General features: G+C 35.7%; 1 protein-coding gene across 1 annotated transcript in view; it reads left to right on the top strand.

Annotated features, from left to right (window-relative positions):
• The window catches only part of LOC131064140 (peroxidase P7-like), a 46,369-nt gene that overhangs the window by 8,285 nt on the left and 15,618 nt on the right, over positions 1 to 22,466 (top strand). The window contains exon 2 of the mRNA XM_059217307.1: positions 1,033 to 1,500. Within this exon, the coding sequence (XP_059073290.1) occupies positions 1,033 to 1,500 (468 nt within the window). The remainder of the gene's footprint in view (positions 1 to 1,032; positions 1,501 to 22,466) is intronic.

Below are 22,466 nucleotides of genomic sequence, written 5' to 3'. Positions count from 1 at the left end.
TTACCAGTCGATGTTTCATATGCAACAACTTTGGTCATAAGTCAAACATGCACAAAACAATGATGAACAACTTTTAGAATAAGAGATGTTATGCTTGTGGTATGTTTGGCCATATTTCTAACCAATGCAGGATGAGATCAAATAAGATGAAATTAAGGCATATATAAAGAAGTGTTGTTTGTCATGCATGCAACAAACCTGGTCATATTGCAAGATATTGTAGAATCAGGAATGCTTTGATAGACAAGAATAAATCAAATGAAAAGGGATATACTAAGGTGGAAGAGATCAAAGATTAACATAAGAAGATATGGGTGAAGAGAGAAGATTTTATTATTCAAAATGGCTCCACACCTGATTCTGGTGTAGGAACCTCATCTGGTTACTAAGGCCTAATGCCTTGGGGGGATATTTTCATGTAGATATTTAAAACCACTTTTAGAGATCTTTAGCTGATCAAGGATTGTTGAAGATGATTGAGATCAGCTATGCAGTTGTTATCCAGAAGATTTCATGGCAGTTTGGGATTCCGGTGAGTGAATTCATGAGAAACAGAGCATCTAGAAGCTTTTAGTGTTGTGAATTTATTATAACTTAAAATTAGGTTTTTGGTGGATAAAAAGGAATTAATAGAACTTGTATCTATGATCCCTACAAGCCTGTATGACATTTTGGATGCGAGAAGGCACACAAAAAGTTTATAAGATGAGAGAGTAAAGGAGTACGTGCTGGTAAATATATCCTCAATCATTTCTAAGGATGAAGTTATTATATTATTGAAGCTTTCCAAGGAGAGATACAAAACTAAGAAGAGGGTGAATAAGATTATGTTAGGGAAGATAGATGAGGTGAAAAAGAAGACTGTAACAATTTTGAGAGATTTTTCGATAGATCAAAGAGTTGATGTGAATCTGGAAGAACCATCTCAAGACACATCTATTCCAGAAGTACATGTCATTGTCCCTAATAAGAAAAAGGATCAGTCACCCGAGAAAGTCATTCTAGAAGATTAGTATAATGTCTAAACCACAGTTGATAATATTGATGGTGCAAATATTACCTCCAGTGAAGCTATACAAGAACCTCCAGTTATAGAAGTTGTGTCAAAGAAAATAGTTGAGGAGACGGTGAATGTGAATAAGGATGAGGATGATGGTGAGAAATGTGAGAAGGATGTTAGTGCAGAGGATGCAGAAAAGGAGAAAGGAGAGGATAAGGCAGATCAAGCTCCAACAACAGTGGCAAGAGACACTGGTGCTGGTAAAGGGAAACAAGTTTCTATTGATTTAGATGATTTTGATCAAGGACCTATAGACTCGAGCTCCTTATCTCCCATTCAAGCACTAAAATTGGAAACTCTCACTCAAGCCAAAGCCAGTGAGGACTTTCCTAAGTTCCATTATAGCAACAAGGATTTAATATTATTGGAAGGAGATATGTTGGAGAAAATCATGCCATCTTTCAAACCAAGCACATCTGATCCCTCCAATAAGATCAAGGGTTTGCTAAATGGTGTTGATTCCCATTTTGAGTCTTTAGAGAAGGAAACAAAAATTAAATTTTTGAATCAATTAAATACAATGAAATAAAAACAAATTTTGAAGATGATAGAGTTAGTTTAGTTATTGCACTAAAAAGTATTCAAGATGCAATTGATGAAGGAGGCAATATATACAAGTCATGTCTGATTTTTCCCAAGTTCACTATATATATTGACAAGAAAATAAGGGAAAGTGAAGGCTAATGAGTGCGAATATCATAGTCATATGCACCACAATCATCTTAGGTTAACATTTTAAACCCCAATTTTTGAGTGTATTGAATAAGATCAAGAGTTTTAATTAAAAAAAAGGATAGAGTTTTGGGTTGAGTGTCAGGAGTGAGGAGTCTTATTACTACATAGATAGATTCTTTGATGAGTAGCATGCAGGATGCTAAGATGCACTAAATAAGCCTATTATGGTAGATAGACAAGGAGTAGAAATGCATTCCTACCTTTTTAGTGGGATGATAAGCATTTTGGAGAGCTTAAAGAAGGCATAAGATAATCATTTGTTGTCCCTTAGAATAATTTTTGTAGACATCTTCAAGTTTTTGTGAGTCGTTGTACATATCCTTGTATACAAATTTTGGCAGATTCCTATCTTTAGCATTGCTATCAAAGGGGGAGAAAGCATAGTGAAAAATGGTGTAAATTCTTAGGGGGAGCTTGTATATTCTTTGTGAGTTTGACGTTTTACAGTATTGAGCATACAGTTCATTTTTCATAGTATTGCCATCAATGCCAAAGGGGGAGATTGTTGGCAAGAGACACTGTTTAGGGATTGTCATTGATGGCAACTCAGTTTGTAGGTCACATTTGGTGTACATAGATTTAGTTTACCAAAATCCATATAGTTCATAGGCATAAGTCTATAAGGTGGAACACAGTAACCGATAGAACATGAGATCAAGGTGCACATCTTAATTGTGATTTATTTTGGGTTGCGGTGATCAAGTCAGTTGGCATAAGTGTAGAAGGTGGAACATAGTAACCGATAGAACATGAGATCATGGTGCACATCTTAATTGTGATGTATTTTGGGTTACGGTGATCAAGTTAGTTGGTTCAAGGTTTGAGACGGATTATCTCATGATCCTGATATTTGATGTTGAATTGTGTACAAGTTTAGATCTCCAGTATCCAGTAATTCAGTTAGGGCAGAGCTGTTTTGGTGTAACGTGTGCTGTAGAATAATTGGGTTAATTTCAGTGATAAGTTTCATGTTTGAGGAGATTGGACCAACTTATGGGAAGCATATTATCATCTTGTTTTGTTCTACATTTGTATTTGTAATTGGATTGAGTGGACTTGGTGGAACATGTTTCATGTTGCGTGTTATGTGGTTTTTGGAAGCCGACTTGGTTATTGGCTCTTTTTATTGATGCAAATATATAAGATTTATTTGGTTGATCATTTTGTAGTGTGTTATGAGCAAAGGAAGTTTGTGTGAGTGAATTTGTAAGTTTGGTGAAGATTTTGTTGCTCCGGTAGTTTGTGTGAGTGAATTTGTAAGTTTGGTGAAGATTTTGTTGCTCCGGTATGTGAGAGAGTAGAAGAACAGAGCAATATATTAGATCAGTTGCAAGAGACAATCTGAGCCTAACCGGAACTATATTTTGGCATAGTTAAATTCTATACTTCAATTTATTTATCATTGTAAACATTTTGTAATAGCCTGTAATGCAACGAGCCTTCCTCCAAGTTGTAACCCTTTTGTAATTGAGCCGTGAGCTCTAGGCAGTGTGCCTGAATGCAAGTGCGTTCCCCTTTTGTAATATTGTTCTACTATTGGTCATAGTATAATAATATTGTGGGTACTAAATCCAACTATGGTTTTTCTCTTTATAGGTTTCCATGTAAAAATATTGGTGTTATGGTTGTGTGGTTGTTTACTTTATGTTTCTGCACTTTTCTTTCTTTCTTATGCATCCGATGATTTAAGAATCAGATTAGCGAGTTTGAAAATTTTAAAACACTGTTTCACCCCTCCTCTCAGTGTTCATTGATTCCAATAGCTCCCAAGGATCTTGAGATAAGTGGTTAATCTTCCTTCCAATGTAAGAGTTGAATAGGTACATAAGATTCTTAGTTTGTATGAAAAACCTAGTGAGTCCTATTTCACCACCTTACAAGACCCAACTCCAATAAGGACACCATCATCTTGAAAATATCACATAGCCACAAAATACCATGATCTCTCTCTCCAAATTAGAGAAGCATAGAAAAGGTGAGGAATAGAGCCAAATGGCTCACATAGACCACTCCGATTGAAAGAAAAATTATCAACAATGTTTGTCTCCCCGTATCCTTTTCCATCTACTCTAAAAACCCTAACCTCCTATAGCCCACCACCATTTATGGAAGCAAGGAAAAACTACAACCAAAGGGGAAAAAATGGAGAAATGAGAGCTCCCAATTTAGAGTCAAATAGAGACATACTCACCATAAACCCAATGTAGGGGATAGGCATACCATAGACGAAGATGAGCACAAAAACATCACATAGAAAAGGAAAAGCTACTATAGAAATGAAAAGACACCATAGTCCTATCCATGAAACAAAAAATAGAGTATACACTTGTATCTAGGTGAACACTCTCTCCAAATAGAGTAACTAGAGCAATGCCTTAATAGAACAATGCAACTGGTAGTGAAGCACTTGTACATAGTCATACCTACTCCCAAGGAAGGAGAAATGAATCTCTACACATACCACACTAGCATAAGACCATCACCATCACCATCATCTTCCCCATCTGCATCATTTCCTAGGGCTTCAATGACTCCTACTTGTGCTCCCTTCATTCAAAATTATATTTTTAATGTAGTAATAGTGCTAAGTTAAATCTTCTATCCATTGTAGTAATCAATGTCTTTTCCTAGTCATAAAGGACATGACAATAAAAAAAGGAGTAGATATTTTCTATTGATCATCTTAATAAGCCTTCACATCTACTTTATAATAATGTAAACTAATATTTGAATTTCATTCTTTCTTTTTTTGGTGTCTTGTGTTCTTGGAGCTGGTAAATTTGTGGGAGACCATGTTTGGCTCCTCCTTTTTTCTTGCTATGATAGCTACGGTTGTCTAGAAATAAATTTTTATCCTTCTTAAACCACTTTCTTGATATATTTTAATCTATTAAAAATTTAGAAATAAAATGAGTACAAGTGACGAAGAACATAAGACTTAATATGTGCTCCCAGGCATTAATTTAGGACTCACATACGTAGAATCCATATCTCTCCAATAAGAGAAAAAAGAAGAGTGCACCCCCATAAATAAACAAATCCAATGTCAATAGTAAATGCTTGAAGATGATGTAAAAAAATATACAATTGTATAGATTTGTATGACTTTATAAATATGAGTGTTTCAAAAATTGTGCCGGAATTTTTTTCCCAAAAATCTAAAGCATCAAATTTTTATCAAATGAAAGGTAATCCTTTGGTTTTTGGCTACTATGGATGTAATAGAATAGTTTATTTTCCCCCAATATCTATCATATTTTTTCTCAACCCTATTACTTGCTTCAGATATGATACCCTCAAGAAAAAAATCCTAAAAAATCAGCTGCTCAAATTTTAATGAAAAAACAATCAATTTGTACATATGGTTTTTACTTCTTTGAACATGGTGATGTAGTGTTGTAAATTTTAACCCCTTAATTTAAGACTCCTTTTTGGGTCGTTGCTTTAGTGTGCCTCCTTCCAAGTTACTTTTAGCCTATTTTTTGTCTTTTCTCATCAAAACTATAGTCATATACTCATGTGGTGACATGATCCAATATCTTGGGCTTGTGCATTCTATAATAAAATTTAAATTTCCATGTTTTGGATGGAATATGGTGCTTATAAAAATAGTCCTAGTGACTAAGGTTGCTAGCACTATAGTCTCACCAAAATGGGTTGAAACTTGAACATATTGATGTGTCGGTTCCCACCATATATGATTAGTTTATAATATTTCAATATGACCATTGGAAGTTGGCCTAAATGTGAAGATACCTTGAGGACCCTATACAGGGGAATCATCTCTAATTCATTTTACCATCTGTCAAATCAATCATTCTATTTAAAGAGTAAGTATTCCTTATGAGTTATCCTATTATTGCATCAACACTCAGAAGAATTATCTAAGGAGAATTGCATCACCACCATTATTAATACAAAGGTCTAATCTTGTCAATTCAACATTTCATTTCATATTTAGTCTCTACCCCAAGCTCTCTTTTCTAGTCAATGATAGCTGTACTGGAGGTTAACACCTACCCAAGATTTGACATAGGAAAGCCCCCATATAGCACAACTATTTTTCCCTCTTCTTTGTGTGCAAGTTATAGATCCAATAGTAGAAAGTTACAAAATTGTAGAGAGAAGATTGTGACACATAATTGTTGAATTTGAATAGTTGAAATCAAACTATTGGGTGAAAATTTTGTAAACTGGGGAAGCTCACAAAATTGTGGTTTTAGCCATAGTATGTGAGATTAAATTTCTCCTAATTATAAGGTTAGGGTCCCCTTTTTTCTTACTACTCTCTATTTGGAACAAAACACTAATTATGAAACCTAATCTAAACTTGGGCGGTACATCATCTTATTCTCTCTTTGTGAACAAATCATGTTATTCTTTTCTCTTTCTTTTTTTTTTTGTTAGAAAATAAGTTATGTTTTGGAGTTGTAATGAATAATACAACTTTTAAATTACTATTTAATTATTCTAAAGTACACTAATGAAAAATACAAATAAAGAGAAACAAAGTTTCCATAAAGGTGCAAAATCCTCCATTGCTTCTCGAGGATTTGAAAACAGTGTTCAAGAACAAAGCCGTATGATCACTATAATCCCATCTACCTTTAACTAACTTATGCAACCCATGATATTTACTAAGATAACAAGATAAAGAACAAAGTCTTTTTATTGGTATCTAATTATTTTCTTGAAATAAAAAAATGATACTCAAAGTCTTCAATTAGTTATCTCTTTCATTAACTCTATTTCAAAAACACTCAATTGTAATACAAAGTTCACATGACAAAATTTGTTCTACTGTTTAATACTATTTTTCCACAATGCTTTTATTTGATCAAAACAAGATGTAATAATAAGAAAGGCATGAGAAAATTCTCACCATATACCCCAATGTATTCAACACAAAGTCTGAATGCCAAAGATGTCTTCTTATTTGATCAAATTTGCAAAATAATAATATGAACTCAAAGTCTCACTTTGCTTTTCACTTTGGTAGAGTTTCATTGTATAAAATTAAAGATGATAATTACAATGAGAAACCTCATATATATAGGTGAGGAGCAATGCGATAACCTAGGAAAACTACAATAAACTATGACTAAGTAAAAGGAAGAGTCCTACTTGACTTAGAACTTGTGCATATTCTAGAAGCAAAAACATGAATACAAAATGACACTTGAAGTGTCGAATCTTAACTGCAAAAATTCACCTACAACTTAAAAATACCTAGTGTCTCTAAACACTCCATTATGATCTTTCTTCATGAACTACTTGAACTTTTGAAGAGAAACCATCATTTGTTCTTCATCAGGATCTTGGGTATGATTTTTGATAACTTTGACTTGAGCGATGGAATCTCTGAGGCTCACATAACACTTTTTTTTCTTCTTTAGAAGAAAATCCAAATTATCCATATTGACTTGAATGTATATTAACTTATCAATAGAATATATTGATAAAATTTGTTTGTCCACCTCTTCTCCAATGAGCAAGATGAATTCTTTGATAATAACCTCTTCATGGAGAGGCTTTTTATTTTCATTAAAGAATGTATAGGAAAGTGCTGATACCTTTTCAATGATCTCATTTCCTTTATCATTACATCCCCTTTCCAGGATTTTCTCATATCCTTGATAAGACTTTCTAGGGTGTTCATTTGATGTTCCAACACTTCCCTTTGTTCAATGTACATTTACCTTGAAAGAAGCACTTCATTATCAACCAAAACATCTAATTGAAAATCTTACAACTTCAACCATGAGTCGAAGTCCTTTTCTTGTGTTTCTAATTCTTGTGAGAGTAGGTCCAATGTTTTATCTATTTCAGACTTAACACCCTCCAAATTGTTGATTAGGACAACTGCAAAACTTATGAGATGTGTTCCTTTGCTCAGTATCCTATCCATCCACTCACCAATTGATATTCATCATGAATTAAATTTCTCATCATGCTTGATGGCCTACTCATCAAATGATGAGGTGACTAGTTCAATTATATCTAAAGAATTTGTTATCTTGATCTACACATTAGTGAGTTATTCCACTTGTTTATTTAGTTTTTCTTTCTTTATCTTTTCCTCATTATACCTTGCCACAAGATTATCAAAGGATGATTGAGCATCTTATATAGTTCCTTCATAAATTTGGCTTCCTAATTTAATCCTATTGATGACATAATCTATAGGCTGAATCTTATCTATATCTATATCTAGAGGAGGCACTACCAATTCTACATACTTGTTCTTTGACTTATCCACCTTTACCTTGGATAAGTTTTTGGCCTTCTTTGTATGCTTGGGTTTGATAGGAACTAACTAGCTAAAGTCAAAGCCATATGGTGAGATGGCCTACTTCTTTCTCTTAAGGGTATTAGATATTAGATAGGGTGGTAAAGGTGCACCATCTTCTAATCCTGTGGCCAACACTTGTGATGAAATTCTTGATTTTGTATGTTTATGGTAACAATAGGAGGGGTGGAAGTTACTATTGCAGGTGGGTTTTCAACAATTGAAACCTTGTAAGAAAGCTCAACTTCTGACATGAATTTACCAAAATTTTCTAACATAGAAGATGATACTTCAAACAAATTAGCAAGAAACACATTTTCAATATTGTCATGTGGGGTATTTAGAGCTCACTCACTGGTTGTCGTGGAAGGAATGGTGTGAATTAATATACTAGGAGTATTAGATGTATACAAAATAGTAGAACCAAAAGGAATATGATTAGAAATTGAAACTGGAGGGGGAATTGTACCTAGAGCACCATGAGATGTAGGAGGGATGATTTATTATGTCCCTTCAGATTGGGAAGTACTAGGAATTTATGGTAATCCCTCCTCCTCATACTCTTCTTCTTCCTCTTTCTCTACCTCTTCCTCATCTTCTTGTTATATCTCTTCCTTAAACAAATCCTCTTCAACTTCTACTTGTCTTTGAGTACCTTGGGCTAAGGATTCCCATTGATTCTTATCCTTACCCTTTCCAACAGTGAATTTAAATTTAGGAGCCTTTGGAGTTACTGGATCTTGCCTGTTCTTAGTTCTTAACTCAGAATTTTTTCCAACTATTCTTGTAGTGTCCTCCTCTGATCCAGTTTAGAAAGGTTTTTGCTGAATCCTTTTCTGTGTCAATCAGACATTGGTATTGGCAAGGATATTGTAAAATCTATCCCTTATTGAAGTATTTTCTTTCTGGGACCATTGAATGAGAGGAGAGGGTGAACCTGCAACCTTATTATTTTCATACATTGGTTCAAGAATATCTCCATCATATTCAAGATCCTTAGGGACGTCAATAAGATTTAGGTTCTCAATTTGTTCCACAATAAGACATCTATAGTCAAGCCTTCTAATATCCTCTACTCGATGAACATGAGTGCAACTCTTCTTAAGTTTGTTCTTCATACCTTTGTAGTCAAAATGTTTCTCGGCTTTGAAGAACCTCATTATTATCCTTCTCATCTCTTCATCCATGGCTCTGGCCTTGTAGATAGAATTGATAGAATATCTACCAATAGTGTGAGAGAACTTGAAACTAGTCTTATCTAACCCTAATTGGTGCTCATGTACTGCAACCATCTGATGAGCTAATTCCATGGTCATAATTTTGTCTGATGGGTACCTTGGAAGCATGAAAGGTTCATCATCATAGCATCCTACTCTAAGATAGGTAAAATTAGGGAATTGTAAGAACATTAACCCATATTGTTTCATCATATTCCAATCTTTAGCTCACACTCTCTAATTCTGAAGTTCTTTATAAAACATGCACATAGTGATAAAAGAAAGCATCATTCACTCTCTTTAAATGATGTAAATTGTTCTCAAGACACAATTGTGAGTAATATTGATATACAATAATTTGACTCCTGTCTCCTATGGTTGACAATCTTGGAAAATGCCCCATTGAGGCTACTGCATATACTAGGTATGAATTTGATATAAAAATTTAAAGCGGTAGGAACCTTGGTTAGTTACTCGCATAAATAATCACTTATCTGCTTACCACAATAGATCTTCTTCTTGTTTTGTTGGATAATATGGATGTATTGATACATGAACTCATGATAAGTATCTAAAATAGGGAGCCCCTTTACCCTATTGAGAAGAGTAATCAAATAATTTACTTCCTCAATGAAGTCACTCTGATGAATAGTCTTAGGCCATCTTGCAATAGTAGGCCTTGGAGTCTTCAACCAGTTATCATTGATATTTATCTTGCACTTATTTGAATTGTTGTCATAGTATTCTTGTGCTGATTGTATATCAATATTAGCATATTGATCAATGTTTGGGCACTTAATGATAGTGTCAAAGAAATCCTCATCCAAATTAATGAGAGTTTTCTTTCCCTTCACATCTGTGAATAACCTGCTTACTAGATCATATATATTAGCTAACGCTAACACAAACTTAAGATTCTATTTTGAAATTGGAAAATTTGCTACCAAATGAGTGCCACTGTTAATGATTACATCCATTTTGTAGTACTATGGTGGCTCTTTGACTCTCTCCAAAAAATATTCTAGATCTATGTGTCCTATCTTTGTATCTCTAATACTGTTAATATCAGACGATACAAATGAAGACGGGAAGATCGAATAAGGGTCCTACTTTTTGAACTTCATAGATTTTTTTCTTGGTGATGGCTCCATCATTTGATTGTAATTACAACTGCAACATTTGAAAGAGATCATAACCACCTTATTAGGGTTTTAAAAACCCTAACTTGTTGATAGAACAAGGATGTCTTGAAATGTAAATCAGGTTTGAAACTCCAATCTATGTGTGTGCATTTGGTGTAAATTAGGCTTACAAACCTGGTTTACACCTAAAATTGGTGTAAAGAAAGATAGGGTGCATTTAAGACTTATAAGTCCTATTTGTATCAGAAAGGATTTAAAACATCAAATGGTATAAATTGGGCTTATAATCCTGATTTACACCAAGAGAGATCAAACAATGAAAAATGGTGACAATCGGATTATAAACTTGATCGACACCATTAAAAAAGAAAAGATCACTGTGTTTGGTGTGTGTTGGGGTTATAACCCTACCATACATCATAGGAAGGAACTATGGTGTAGGTTGGGGTAACGGCCTCAACACACACCATGCAACACTACTTGGTAAAACTACACATAATATGATGACAATGTAGGACAAGGATATGATCCTGACATACATAATAAGGAATGACTTTGGTCTATGTCTGGGTCGTTACCCATGTCATACACTATGAGAAAAAAGATACAACAATGATGCATGCTGGGCTGGTAACCATGACATTCACCACATGTATAACATGGTGTAAGATGGGATTATAAACCAAACATCCACCACATTCCATATGAAATTTGCCAAAGAGTATTGAAGACAATGTATGTTTGAGATTAAGGAATGACATACATCCTCACGACTAAAAAATAGTGTATGATGGGCTGTAATCCCCAACATACACTGAAAGAAAGAAATCATTGAAATAAATAAACCTTGTAAATGAAAAGGAATAAAGGAAAATAGAAAGGAGAGAAAGAGAACTTACCCGAAAATAAATCTTAAACCCTAAATGTGCTTCCAAAAATTACCATAGCCCTCGAATCATAAACAAATGAGGGTAAAAATAACTCAAGAGAGATATAAAAGGAGAAGAAATCAAAATGATTTCGAAGACCTTGAGCAATTAATATGCTAAAACATGCAACATAAATATGCAATTTGGACTTATAAGTCTGATTCACACAAAGAAACTTAAAATGGTGTAATTCAGATTTGTAAATCTAAATCACATCATTGAAAGATTAAAAGGGTGCCGTGTCGTAGTAAAACTCTAACCTTGCACAAAACGACCCAAAGGTGGTGTAATATCGAACTTAAAGTCTGACTTTGCACCAAAATAAAAACAAAACTTGTTTAAGTTAATTTTTTAATTTAACCAACAAAAATAAGACTGGGACAAAGATTACCAAAGACTAATGAGGAGGACAAAATGCCTCAAAAAATGAACTTAAAGAAATGAGAATGAATTCGAATACAATTCGTATGGTTTATCCAGTTTTTTCTTCATGATCAAAACAAGGATAACAATTGGCTCTACTTGGGAAACATCTTCTGATCATTCTTGAGAATGATTGGAAGGTATAGAACCTCAGATCTCTAAGTGCCTTCTTCTGTTCCATTGGGCCATAGAGTAAAGCGACTAAAAACTTAGACGCAAAACCGTACAAATACTTACAAAGATTTTTTAAAATTTTTTATTGAGTATATAATTTAAGATGTTGCCCACTATGAGGAAAATGGGGTTCCATCTTGATATGCTAACAGGTAACTAGATTCTCCACATACTTGAAGAATCATGAAAGGACCCATCCATAAGGAATCAAAATTTCCATGCATGCCCTTGATTCTCGCCTGTTGTCCCGGAGAAGAACAAGATCACCAACTTTAAAATTTCTCTGCCTTTTTTTCTTGTCAAAGAGGGATTTGACCTTATTTTGATGTTCTACAAGGTGATCTACCACCTATGCACATTGTTCCTCCAATTGAGTAAGGAACATGATTCACTTATCTAGAGAATCTAGATAAGTCTCATCTTCAATAGCTCTTGCTAACTTTAGAGCTGGTAACTCTAAAGTAATAGGAATTTCAGTATTGAGCCCATACAAAAACTAAAATGAAGACATACCAATAACATACTTGGGTGTGATGTGGTCAGTCCATAGAGAATCATACAAACATTTGTACCACTGCATTTGATTTTCATCAACAACATTCCCAATGATACTCACCAAGTTTTTATTACTGGGTTCTGCTTGACAATTGCCTTTAGGATAATAATCAGATGAATGTGCAAGGGTGATTCCATAGTAAAACAAAACTAAGTTACTTTATAAGAATAAAATACAACTACATTGTCTAACACAACCTTGTGAGGGATGCCAAATCTACAGATTGTATTCTCCTTTAAAAACCGACATACCACTTCTGAAGTAGCATGCTTCACTAGAATAGCTTCTAACCACTTAGTAAAATAATCTATCGCTGTGAAGACATAAGTATGACCTGCACTAGAAGATGGATTAATAACACCAATGAAATTGATTACCCATTGCTTAAAAGGTTCTTCAATCATAACTAGTTTTAGAGGAAGAGCCACCAACTTTTGTTTTCCAATAAATTGTCAACTGACAAACATCAAATTTATTTACCCACTTGTATGTATTTTGAAATAGTGCAGGTCAATAATACCCAACCCTTAGAATCTTATGAGATGTTATAGGTGCAGAAAATTGTCCACCATAAGCTAAATTATAGAAAGACTCCAACATTATCACTTGTTACGCTTTGTCAACGCATCTGAAAAAGGTACCATCAATGTTTTTTATGTACAAACAATTATCCCAAAGGACAAAGTTTGCAACCTTGAGTTTAATGTTCCTTTTTCCCATATAACTCAAATAGGAAAGACATTCACCATATGTAAGGAAATGTGCTATATTGGAATGCCACTCTTGTTGGTGTAAATAAATATTCATTATGAATATTATTACACTTTACTGAAGTTAAATTAGGATAATGCATCTCTTTGTAGTTTGGATATGAGACATTTAGTGAAGTGTGCACATAGGGATATAGCTTGTAGGAGAAATTCCACCATTTGTGGTCTTATCTTGTTGTTACACTCCACATTTGGTGGGTCATCCACCTCTTGTGGAATATTATATTATTTCTCCTACCTACCCCTAGTATTTCTTACTTCCCTTGTTTCTCATTGAGCCACATGTCATGATTGTGTGCTCATATATCCATATGGCCTTGCTTATATAAGCAGGCTCATATTCATTATATTGGTTAATCCAGTTGATCATTTGTATATTGATGAGAATACAATTTGTTTTTTTTCATTCTATTGTCTCTCTTTATGCTTTTCATTATGCCCTTGATTTTGGCAAAATCTCACATGGTATTAGAGCTATTGGGGCTTCATTGATTGGTTTTGGGAGACATCTTGGAAGGCTTCTATTTTCGGATCTGAGGTACTGGGCATTTTGGAGGCATCCTAGAGCTTTTTCGACCTCACCATTGCATCCGGGAGGCCATTTCCATAAAAAATGAGTATAAAATCGACCTATTTTGGCGAAACTCGAATTTTGGGTGTGGAGGAATTTTTTTACCCAATTCGGGTGGTACAATACGAAATTTTTTGATTTGCAAAAAAAATAAAATATTTTTTTGGTTTCTGAAATTTTTTTATTTTCTAAAAAAGTGGGGGCAACTTTTTTTAAAAAAAGTTTTCTTTTGAAAATATATATATATATATATATAAGGAAAGCTTTTTTGGGGGTCCATAGACCTCTCCTTGTCTCACCATACTGCAGCTTTTTGCAGGTTGTACTGCCGTCCGACAGCCATGTAGACTCGCAGCAACCGTCAGCCACTACGACCCACCATCTCTCCGTGTAGCATTGGTGACCTCCGACCGACAACACTGTCGGCCCTTCGGACATTGCCGAGCACTCCTCGGCCCGTCAGCCACTGCGACAGCCGCCGCCGCTTTGCCATCCTCCAGCCCGCTGACCATCGCAACAGCCACCGTCGGTCAGCCATTTCCACCGCCGATCGACCACCTCCACTACCGACCTACTTCTGCCATCGATAACCGAACCTCCGCTTGCCACGTCACCAAGCCACGTCACCATCTAGTCAGGTGCCACATTAGGGCCACTCGACTTTTTCTGCCCAGTTAGCAGTACCATATTGCATGTTAGTTGCGCACAGTCAGCCACCCAGTCAACCTGGTATAGGGATGCGATGACCATTTTGATAGTCATATGAGCGTCAAATTTAGCACAGTGTTTTGCTGACGTCAGCAATTTTTTGAAAATTTTAGACCCCTCTCCGTTGAGAAGTTTGGATTTTTTGGTCAACTTTGGAGGCTCATAACTTGCTCAATTTCCTTTTTGGGTGCAATTTTTTTTTATTTGGGATAATTTTTTGTGCTCTTTGTAGTGGTGGTTATTTTCTGATTTTGGTGCACAGGTTTTTGAGAATTTTTGGATTCTCTCAGTTGTACCTATCTAATCCTCAATTTTACAACTTCAAAGGCTTCATTTGAGCTCATACGACCTCCTTTTTAGGTGCCATTTTTTTTGAAAGTGCATATTTTTTTATCTACTTTCATAATCTATGATAAGTTTTTAGAGAGATTGAGTGGACATTTTACTTTCAGATATTGGTCTTTTTTGGCCTACTTGCTACTTGTAATTTTCTTGGATCTTAGTTTAGATCTCTTGCATTATCAGTTTGAGTCTCCTTTGGCCTCATTGAGGTAGTTGTAAAGTTGAAATCAAAAGTCCACTTTTCCATTTTTTGCAAGTGGCCCATTGCACACGCACTAAGTATAAAGTGCCAAATCATCATTTTTTTTTGGGGGGGGGGGGGGGGGGTTCTTTGATCGAGTGAATTTGGGGGGTGTCTTGTGTGATTGTGCCTCTGTTTCCTTGTACTCTTTAATTTTTGTTACATTGAGTCCTCATAAATTTCCACCCTTAACTCCACATAATTATGCATCATGGAAAATTAAAACATGGAGCAAATTAATGGAAAAAAGACTCACGCATTACATAGATGGAACAATAGTAGCACCGCCTGATCCTAAGGCTGATCCTAATACTTAGTTAGAATGGATCACTAATAATTGCATGGCTCTTGGAACTTTGCGTAAGTATGTATCAGATGACCTCATTTTTCACATTGAGAAGTGTTCTATAATCAAAGAGGCTTGGGATATGTTTCAGAAATTGTATGGTCAAGTTGACGAAATCAGAGGTTATAAGATTGACAATGAGCTCACCAACTTGGATCCCAAATGTTTGATACAATTCTAGATTATGTCACCAAAGAAAATGAGATAAGAGCTAAGCTTAAGGATTATAGAATTGACAAAAAGGATGCTCAGTTGATATTCAACTTGTTGGACAAGCTTGCACTAGAATATGCAACATTTGTTTCAAGCTTCCAAACTCATTGTTTGACAGTGGGGAGTTCCTACACTATGCCTTCATTTGATGCTTTCACATAAATGTTGATATTGGAACAATCTAAGTTGTTGAACATGAGGCTTCTCAAGTCTTCAAAGTCCAAGGCTTTGGTAGCTAATCAAGGGAGTCAAGGCAAAGATTCCAACAACAGGAAAAAAGACAATCATCCTCTCCATCACAAGGCAATTTTTCATCCTCTTCCAAGAAGGGGACTCCACCTAAGAAGGATAAACCAACTTGTGCTTATTGTAAGAAGTATGGTCATGATGAGCATCAATGCCATGCTAAGAAAGGTGATGAGTTGAAAAATAACATCAACTTGCCATCCACCTATACAAAGAAGGATTCATCTCCTTCCTCTTCCTCGTAGTCTAAGGGAAAAGGGCAAGCATTTGTGGCTACAACAGGGTTCTTCATTGCAGTAAATACTTGACTCGGGTGCCTCTTATCACATGGGTTCTACAAAAGAGTAGTTTTCTTTATTGGAGCCATAAAAGGTACCTGACATTTACATAGGTAATGATACACAAATTGAGGTTGAAGGGAAAGGTTTAGTTGACATGGATGATGGAATATTTGAGAATGTTCTTTATGTTCCAAACTTGTTTACCAACCTTCTCTCTATCTACCAAATCACTCACTACGGGAATGGGAAAAAGGTTGAGTTTACACTTGATTCAGTTGTGGTAAAGGAACTTGATGCTGATGCATTGGTAGTAGTGGGACAAGTCAATGACAACTCAAGGATTTATTCATTCTCCCACTTTGTGCCAAGTTCTCCTTCTAGGGCCTTGCTTACTCATTCAAATTCAGAAAGTAAGCTATGGCACGAGTGGTTTGGTCACCTCAACTACTCCTATCTTCAGTAGCTCAACACTAAAGACATGGTCACAGGTCTACCTCGAATCAGTTTTTTAGAGGGTTTATATTCATAATGTTCCATGGGAAAGCATTCTGAAGAGAAGTTTGATAAGGGGAAATCTTGGAGATCTTTGGAAGTTCTTCAACTTGTTCACAACGATGTAGTAGGTACATTTCCATCACCTTCATTTAGTAAGGCCTTCTATGTCCTCATCTTCATTGATTACTACTCCCGCTTCACTTGGTTCTTCTTTCTTATTCATAAGAGTGAAGTGTTTGACATATTTCAAGACTTCAAGGCTCGTGTGGAGAAGCAATGTAGGAAATTGGTCAATATTCTTTGCACAGATAATGGAATGGAATATGTGAACAAAAGACTTGAGTTTTTTTGTATATTTGAGGGGATTGATCTTCAAAATTTTGTTGCATACACTCCACAACATAATGGAGTTGCAGAGCACAAGAATAGAACTCTCAAAGAAATGGCTAGTTGTATGATGCATGCATGTTCTCTTGATCCCACCTTTTGGGAAGAGGCTATCAGTTGTGCCACACACATCGAAAATCAGGTTCCTCACAAAGATTTGCAAGGTATTACTCCTTTTGAGGCTTGGGCTGATAGAAAAATGATTGTGAGACATTTCAGAGCCTTTGGGTCTCCAGTATGGGCTCACATAGCATCGCAGAAATGCAAGGCATTGGAACCTTAGAGTAGGCCTTGTATTTTTGTTGGATACCCTGAGGGTGTTAATGAATATAGATTTATGGATCCTGATACAAATGAGGTGTTCATTGAGAGGAGTGTTCATTTTGAGGAAAGATCTCCTAGCTTAGCCTCTCTACCTCCTCCATCTTCCTCCATTATGGATAGTGATGCTAGTGATTCAGATGATGAGACTCTTTCAACTCAGACTCGTAGGGCTACACCTCCGTAGGGTCCACTTGAAGTTGATGAGCCTTGTTCTCCACCTAGACCTCATTGGGATCGATAGACACTTGAGTCAGTGTGTTCTCTTGTTGGGGATCCTTCAGATACATAGAGGACTCAATCACAACATTAGGACCTTCCACATGCATCCATTTCTACCACTTTCGATCCACAAAAAATTCAAGAAGCATCAGGGGTTCCTGAGTGGGACCACTCTATGGAGGAAGAGTATAGTTCCTTGATGTGGAACAACATATAGGAGTTAGTCCCTCTCCCTAAGGGGATAAAGATGGTTCAATGTAAGTGGATCTATTGGACCAAGTTTGCAGCAGATGGTAGTGTGGATAAGTATAAGGCTCGGCTTGTTGCGAAAGGTTTCTCTCAGGTTCTAGGTGTTGACTATACTGAGACCTTTGCGGCTGTAGCCAAGATGAACTCCATTCACTTGACACTTGCTATTGCCACATCTCATGGTTAGGTTGTATATTAGATGGATGTGAAGAGTACCTTTCTTCATGGGGATATTGATGAGGAGATTTATATGGAGCAGCCATTGGGTTTCATCCAGGATTCTTCCTTGGTTTGCAGACTAAGGAAATCTCTCTATGGCCTTAAGAAGACCCCCAAGGCTTGGTATGCCAAGATGGATTCCTTTCTTCTCTTAGCAGGGTTCACCAGGTGTCAATCCGATCTGAATGTCTACATTTTGTGATAGGATGACTCTCACTTGATACTTATACTCTATGTTGATGATTTAATCATTATAGGGAGCACTGCATCCATCATTAGTAGGGTCAAATCTGCTTTGCATGAAAAATTTGCTATGACTGACTTGGGTCTTTTGCACTACTTTCTTGGGATAAATATTTCACAGTCACCTTTCGGGATTACACTATCGCAGCCCAAGTATGCTCTTTATCTACTTGCATGCTTTTATATGGCTGATTGTAAGCCTGCACTGAATCCCTTTCTTTCAAGAGTCAATCTTGAGGCTCAGTGCTCTTCTCCACCAGCTGATGCCACATTGTATCGTCATCTTATGGGTAGTCTCATCTACTTGACTCACACATGCCCTGATATTTCATTTGCGGTTGGCATGGTTTATTGTTTCATGCAGGAACCACATGAGCTTCATTGGAAAGCTGCCAAATGTATCCTTCACTACATCTAGGGTACACATCACTATTGGATTCACTATGCAACAGGCACATGACTTCACTTGGTTGGTTACATAGACTCTGATTGGGCTGGCGATCTTGATGATCATAAGTCTACTTTAGGTTACAACTTTCACCTTGGTTCAGGCCCCATTTGTTGGTCAAGCAAGAAGAAACATGCTATTGCTCTCTCTTCGAATGAGGTTGAGTATCGAGGAGCTGTCAACATAGCGACTGAGACCATTTGGCTTTCACAAATTCTCACAGAGTTTGGGTTCACCACTCCACAACCGATAGTTCTACATTATGACAATCAGAGTGCTATTGCAATCTTGAAGAACCCAGTCCAGCATTAGTGGATAAAACACATTTAGATCCATATGCACTACATCCAAGAGCTGATTCAGGAGTAGGTCATTGATTTTTAGTATTGTCCTACAATGAAAGAGGTTGTAGACATATTCACCAAACCTTTCACTGAGAGTAAGTTCCAACAGTTGTGAGCTCTCTTGGGGGTGTGGGATGTCTCATTAGGGGGGGTCAGTTGACTTCTCCTCCCTCTCTTATGGGGGGGAATTTTTCCTCTTTGAGGTTTTGTCCTTCTTCTTTGAGAGTCTTTTGTACATTCATCTCTCTTTTGGAGGGGAGTTTTTTCCCACTGGGTTTTCTCATTTTCTCCGTTTGTGAGAGATTGCGTCGCATAGTTTTTCTTGCATTTTCATATTATACATGGGTACCTATCATGCATTGTTGACTTGACTCTTCATTCCCCTAAGTTGCACTTAAGGGGGGGTGTTGGTGTAAATAAATATTAATGATGGATATTATTATACTTTACGTAAGTTAACTTAGGATAATGCATCTCTTCGTACTTTGGATATGAGACACTTAGGGAAGTGTGCACATAGGGATATATCTTGTAGGAGAAATTCCACCTTTTGTGGTCTTATCTTGTTGTTACACTCCACATTCGGTGGGTCATCCACCTCTTGTGTAATATTATATTATTTCTCCTACCTACCCCTAGTATTTCTTACCTACCCTTGTTTCTCATTGAGCCACATGTCATAATTGTGTGCTCGTATATCCATATGGACTTGCCTATATAAGAAAACTCATATTAATTGTATTAGTTAATCCAGTTGATCATTTGTATATTGATGAGAATACAATTTTTTCTTGTCATTCTATTGTCTCTCTTTATGCTTTTCATTGTTCCCTTGATCTTGGCAAGATTTCACAACTCTTTTATAGTGTTAACGAACAACACAGTCGGAAAGCTTTCTAGAATCTCTTCATCTTTGATACTTTGATGAACTGAATCATTTTTGGCCATCAGTTGAAACAAACCTTTTCCTCGAACAAGATTTGTGAGATTGATCTCAAGGTAATACTCCTAAATTTTGGCAATCCAATTTCCTCTCTTAGTGTCAATTTCTTGCTGAGTGAGAATTGACTTAATTGTTGTATCAGGAACCAAGGCAAGTGTATGAGAATTGGGGATGTAGAACTTAAAATATTTAACTGCCTAAACCATGGGGAAAGGGTTTTTCTCCATCTGGGAATATTTCAACTCATGAGACTTCAAATGATAACTCAAGAAAGTAATAGAAGATTCAATACCCTCTTTATTCTTCTGCATCAAGATAGTAGACATCGTATGCTCAAAAGAATAACTGTACATGATAAAATCCTTAGTATAATCAGGACAAACCAGAACTGGATCATGAGAAATGGCCTCCTTAATCTCGTTAAAAGCAGTTTTTCCTTCAGTAATTCCACTAGAAAACAACTTTTCCCTTCATCATATCAATAATGTGACAAGTCTTTTTTGCAAAGTCAAGAATAATTCTATGAAGAAAATTCACCTTCTTGAAGAAAGAATGAACAACCATCGTACTAGTGGGTAGAGAAAGGTTTTGGATAGATTTAACCCTTTTAGGATCAATCTTAATCACTTCTTTAGATGCAATGTGTCCCAAAAAATTTCCTTCTGTCACCCCAAAAACTGATTTCTTGGGATTGAAGGAAATGCCATGTTTTGGACATCTCTCAAGCACCTTCTATAGATGATAAAGATAATTCTCATGATTTTTAGAGAAAATCATGAGGTCATTAAGATAAACAACAATGAACATACAAATACTACCACTAAAAGCCATATCCATAGCTCTTTGAAAAGTTGCACCCATATTTATTAATCCAAAAGGCATCCTACAATATGCAAATGTGCCCTATGGAGTAGTAAAAGTAGTCTTGTGTTGATCAGCTTCACTTACCTCAATTTGGTTATATCTAGAAAAACCATCAAGCATAGACATCATTTACAATCCCGTGACTATCTATAGTACTTGATCCATAACTGGCAAAGAATAATTAGCCTTTAGTGACAACTAGTTTAGGTTCCTGAAATCCACACAAATATGGATCTCCCCATTCTTCTTGTGTACAAGAACTATATTTTCTATCCATGTTGAATAACGAATAGGAAAAATAATTTGAGCATTTAACATTTTCTCAATCTCTGAAAGAATGGTACCTAAATGTTTTTGGATTGTACGTCCACTACATTTGCCTGAAAGGAGCCACACTAGCTTTGAGAGGATATTATCATGCTGCAACTCCTTTGGTTGAAAAGGCTTGAGATCATCATATGAATATGCCAACACATCAACGTATTGGCACAACAACCGAATAAACTGATCTTTCTCCTCTAGAGTACATGTATTATCTATGTTAATAAATTTTGGATCAACTTTTGATCTAATATTGCATCTTTAGTATCCCATAGAATAATCTGGACTCACTTGAACTGCCATTTGATATAACAATCATGTTTGTCAAACAACTTTTCAAGTGAAAACTAAACCCTTGGGAATTTTGTTACCTTTTAAATCTAAGAATTTTTTGTCTTGTTCAGATTCCTTATCAGAAGCCAAATCTAAACAATTACTACCTTCAAAGTAAATATTATGGAAGTCATTGATGAGAGTTAATTACATCCCATTTTATGTCATATGTCAGCCTATTTCAAGCATCTTTATACTCATTTACGCCTACGATTTCCGTTGCATTTTCATACCATTTTATCATTTACGTTGCATATGGTTAAATATTAATACGTGATATTTAATTTAGTTTTGAGGTAAAATATGGAAACTAATTATTGATTGTTTTTCCTAATAAGTATTGTTTTATGCCTTGGAAAATATATTTCATAGCATGTAAACTTTCTATCATAGAAAACTTCCGGTCATTTTCTAATCAGGAACTTCCCTATCATATTTTACTAGCAATTTATTTCTATCATCTTTCTGAAAGATAATGTCAGCTTCTAGTGTGGCATTAATCTCTTTGTGTGGCTATTATATTTAGTTATTGAATGACTATTTTCAAATGCCTCTACCAACTCAGCTAAAATACAGTGGAGATGCATTTTTAGAAAACCTTCGGTGGAGTAAAAACCCGTAGCTCTTCTTATATGCTATTATTGGCTACTGTTATAACAAGACAATTTTAATCTATCACCACTTGTGCAGAAGAAACCAAAATTTTTCATCTCCTATTTTTGGCATCTATTTGTGGCTAGCAGAAAATAGAGAAGAATGCGTGATTAAGGTTTCATGTATAGTATTTTGTTGGCCATGGGCAAAAACCAATAGCTATTTTCTATTAATTAGTTA

This window comes from Cryptomeria japonica, chromosome 3 (genome assembly GCF_030272615.1).
Source record: "Cryptomeria japonica chromosome 3, Sugi_1.0, whole genome shotgun sequence".
NCBI lineage: Eukaryota > Viridiplantae > Streptophyta > Pinopsida > Cupressales > Cupressaceae > Cryptomeria > Cryptomeria japonica.
The sequence above is the reverse complement of the archived record's forward strand: the minus strand, read 5'-3'. Positions and strand labels throughout refer to the sequence as shown.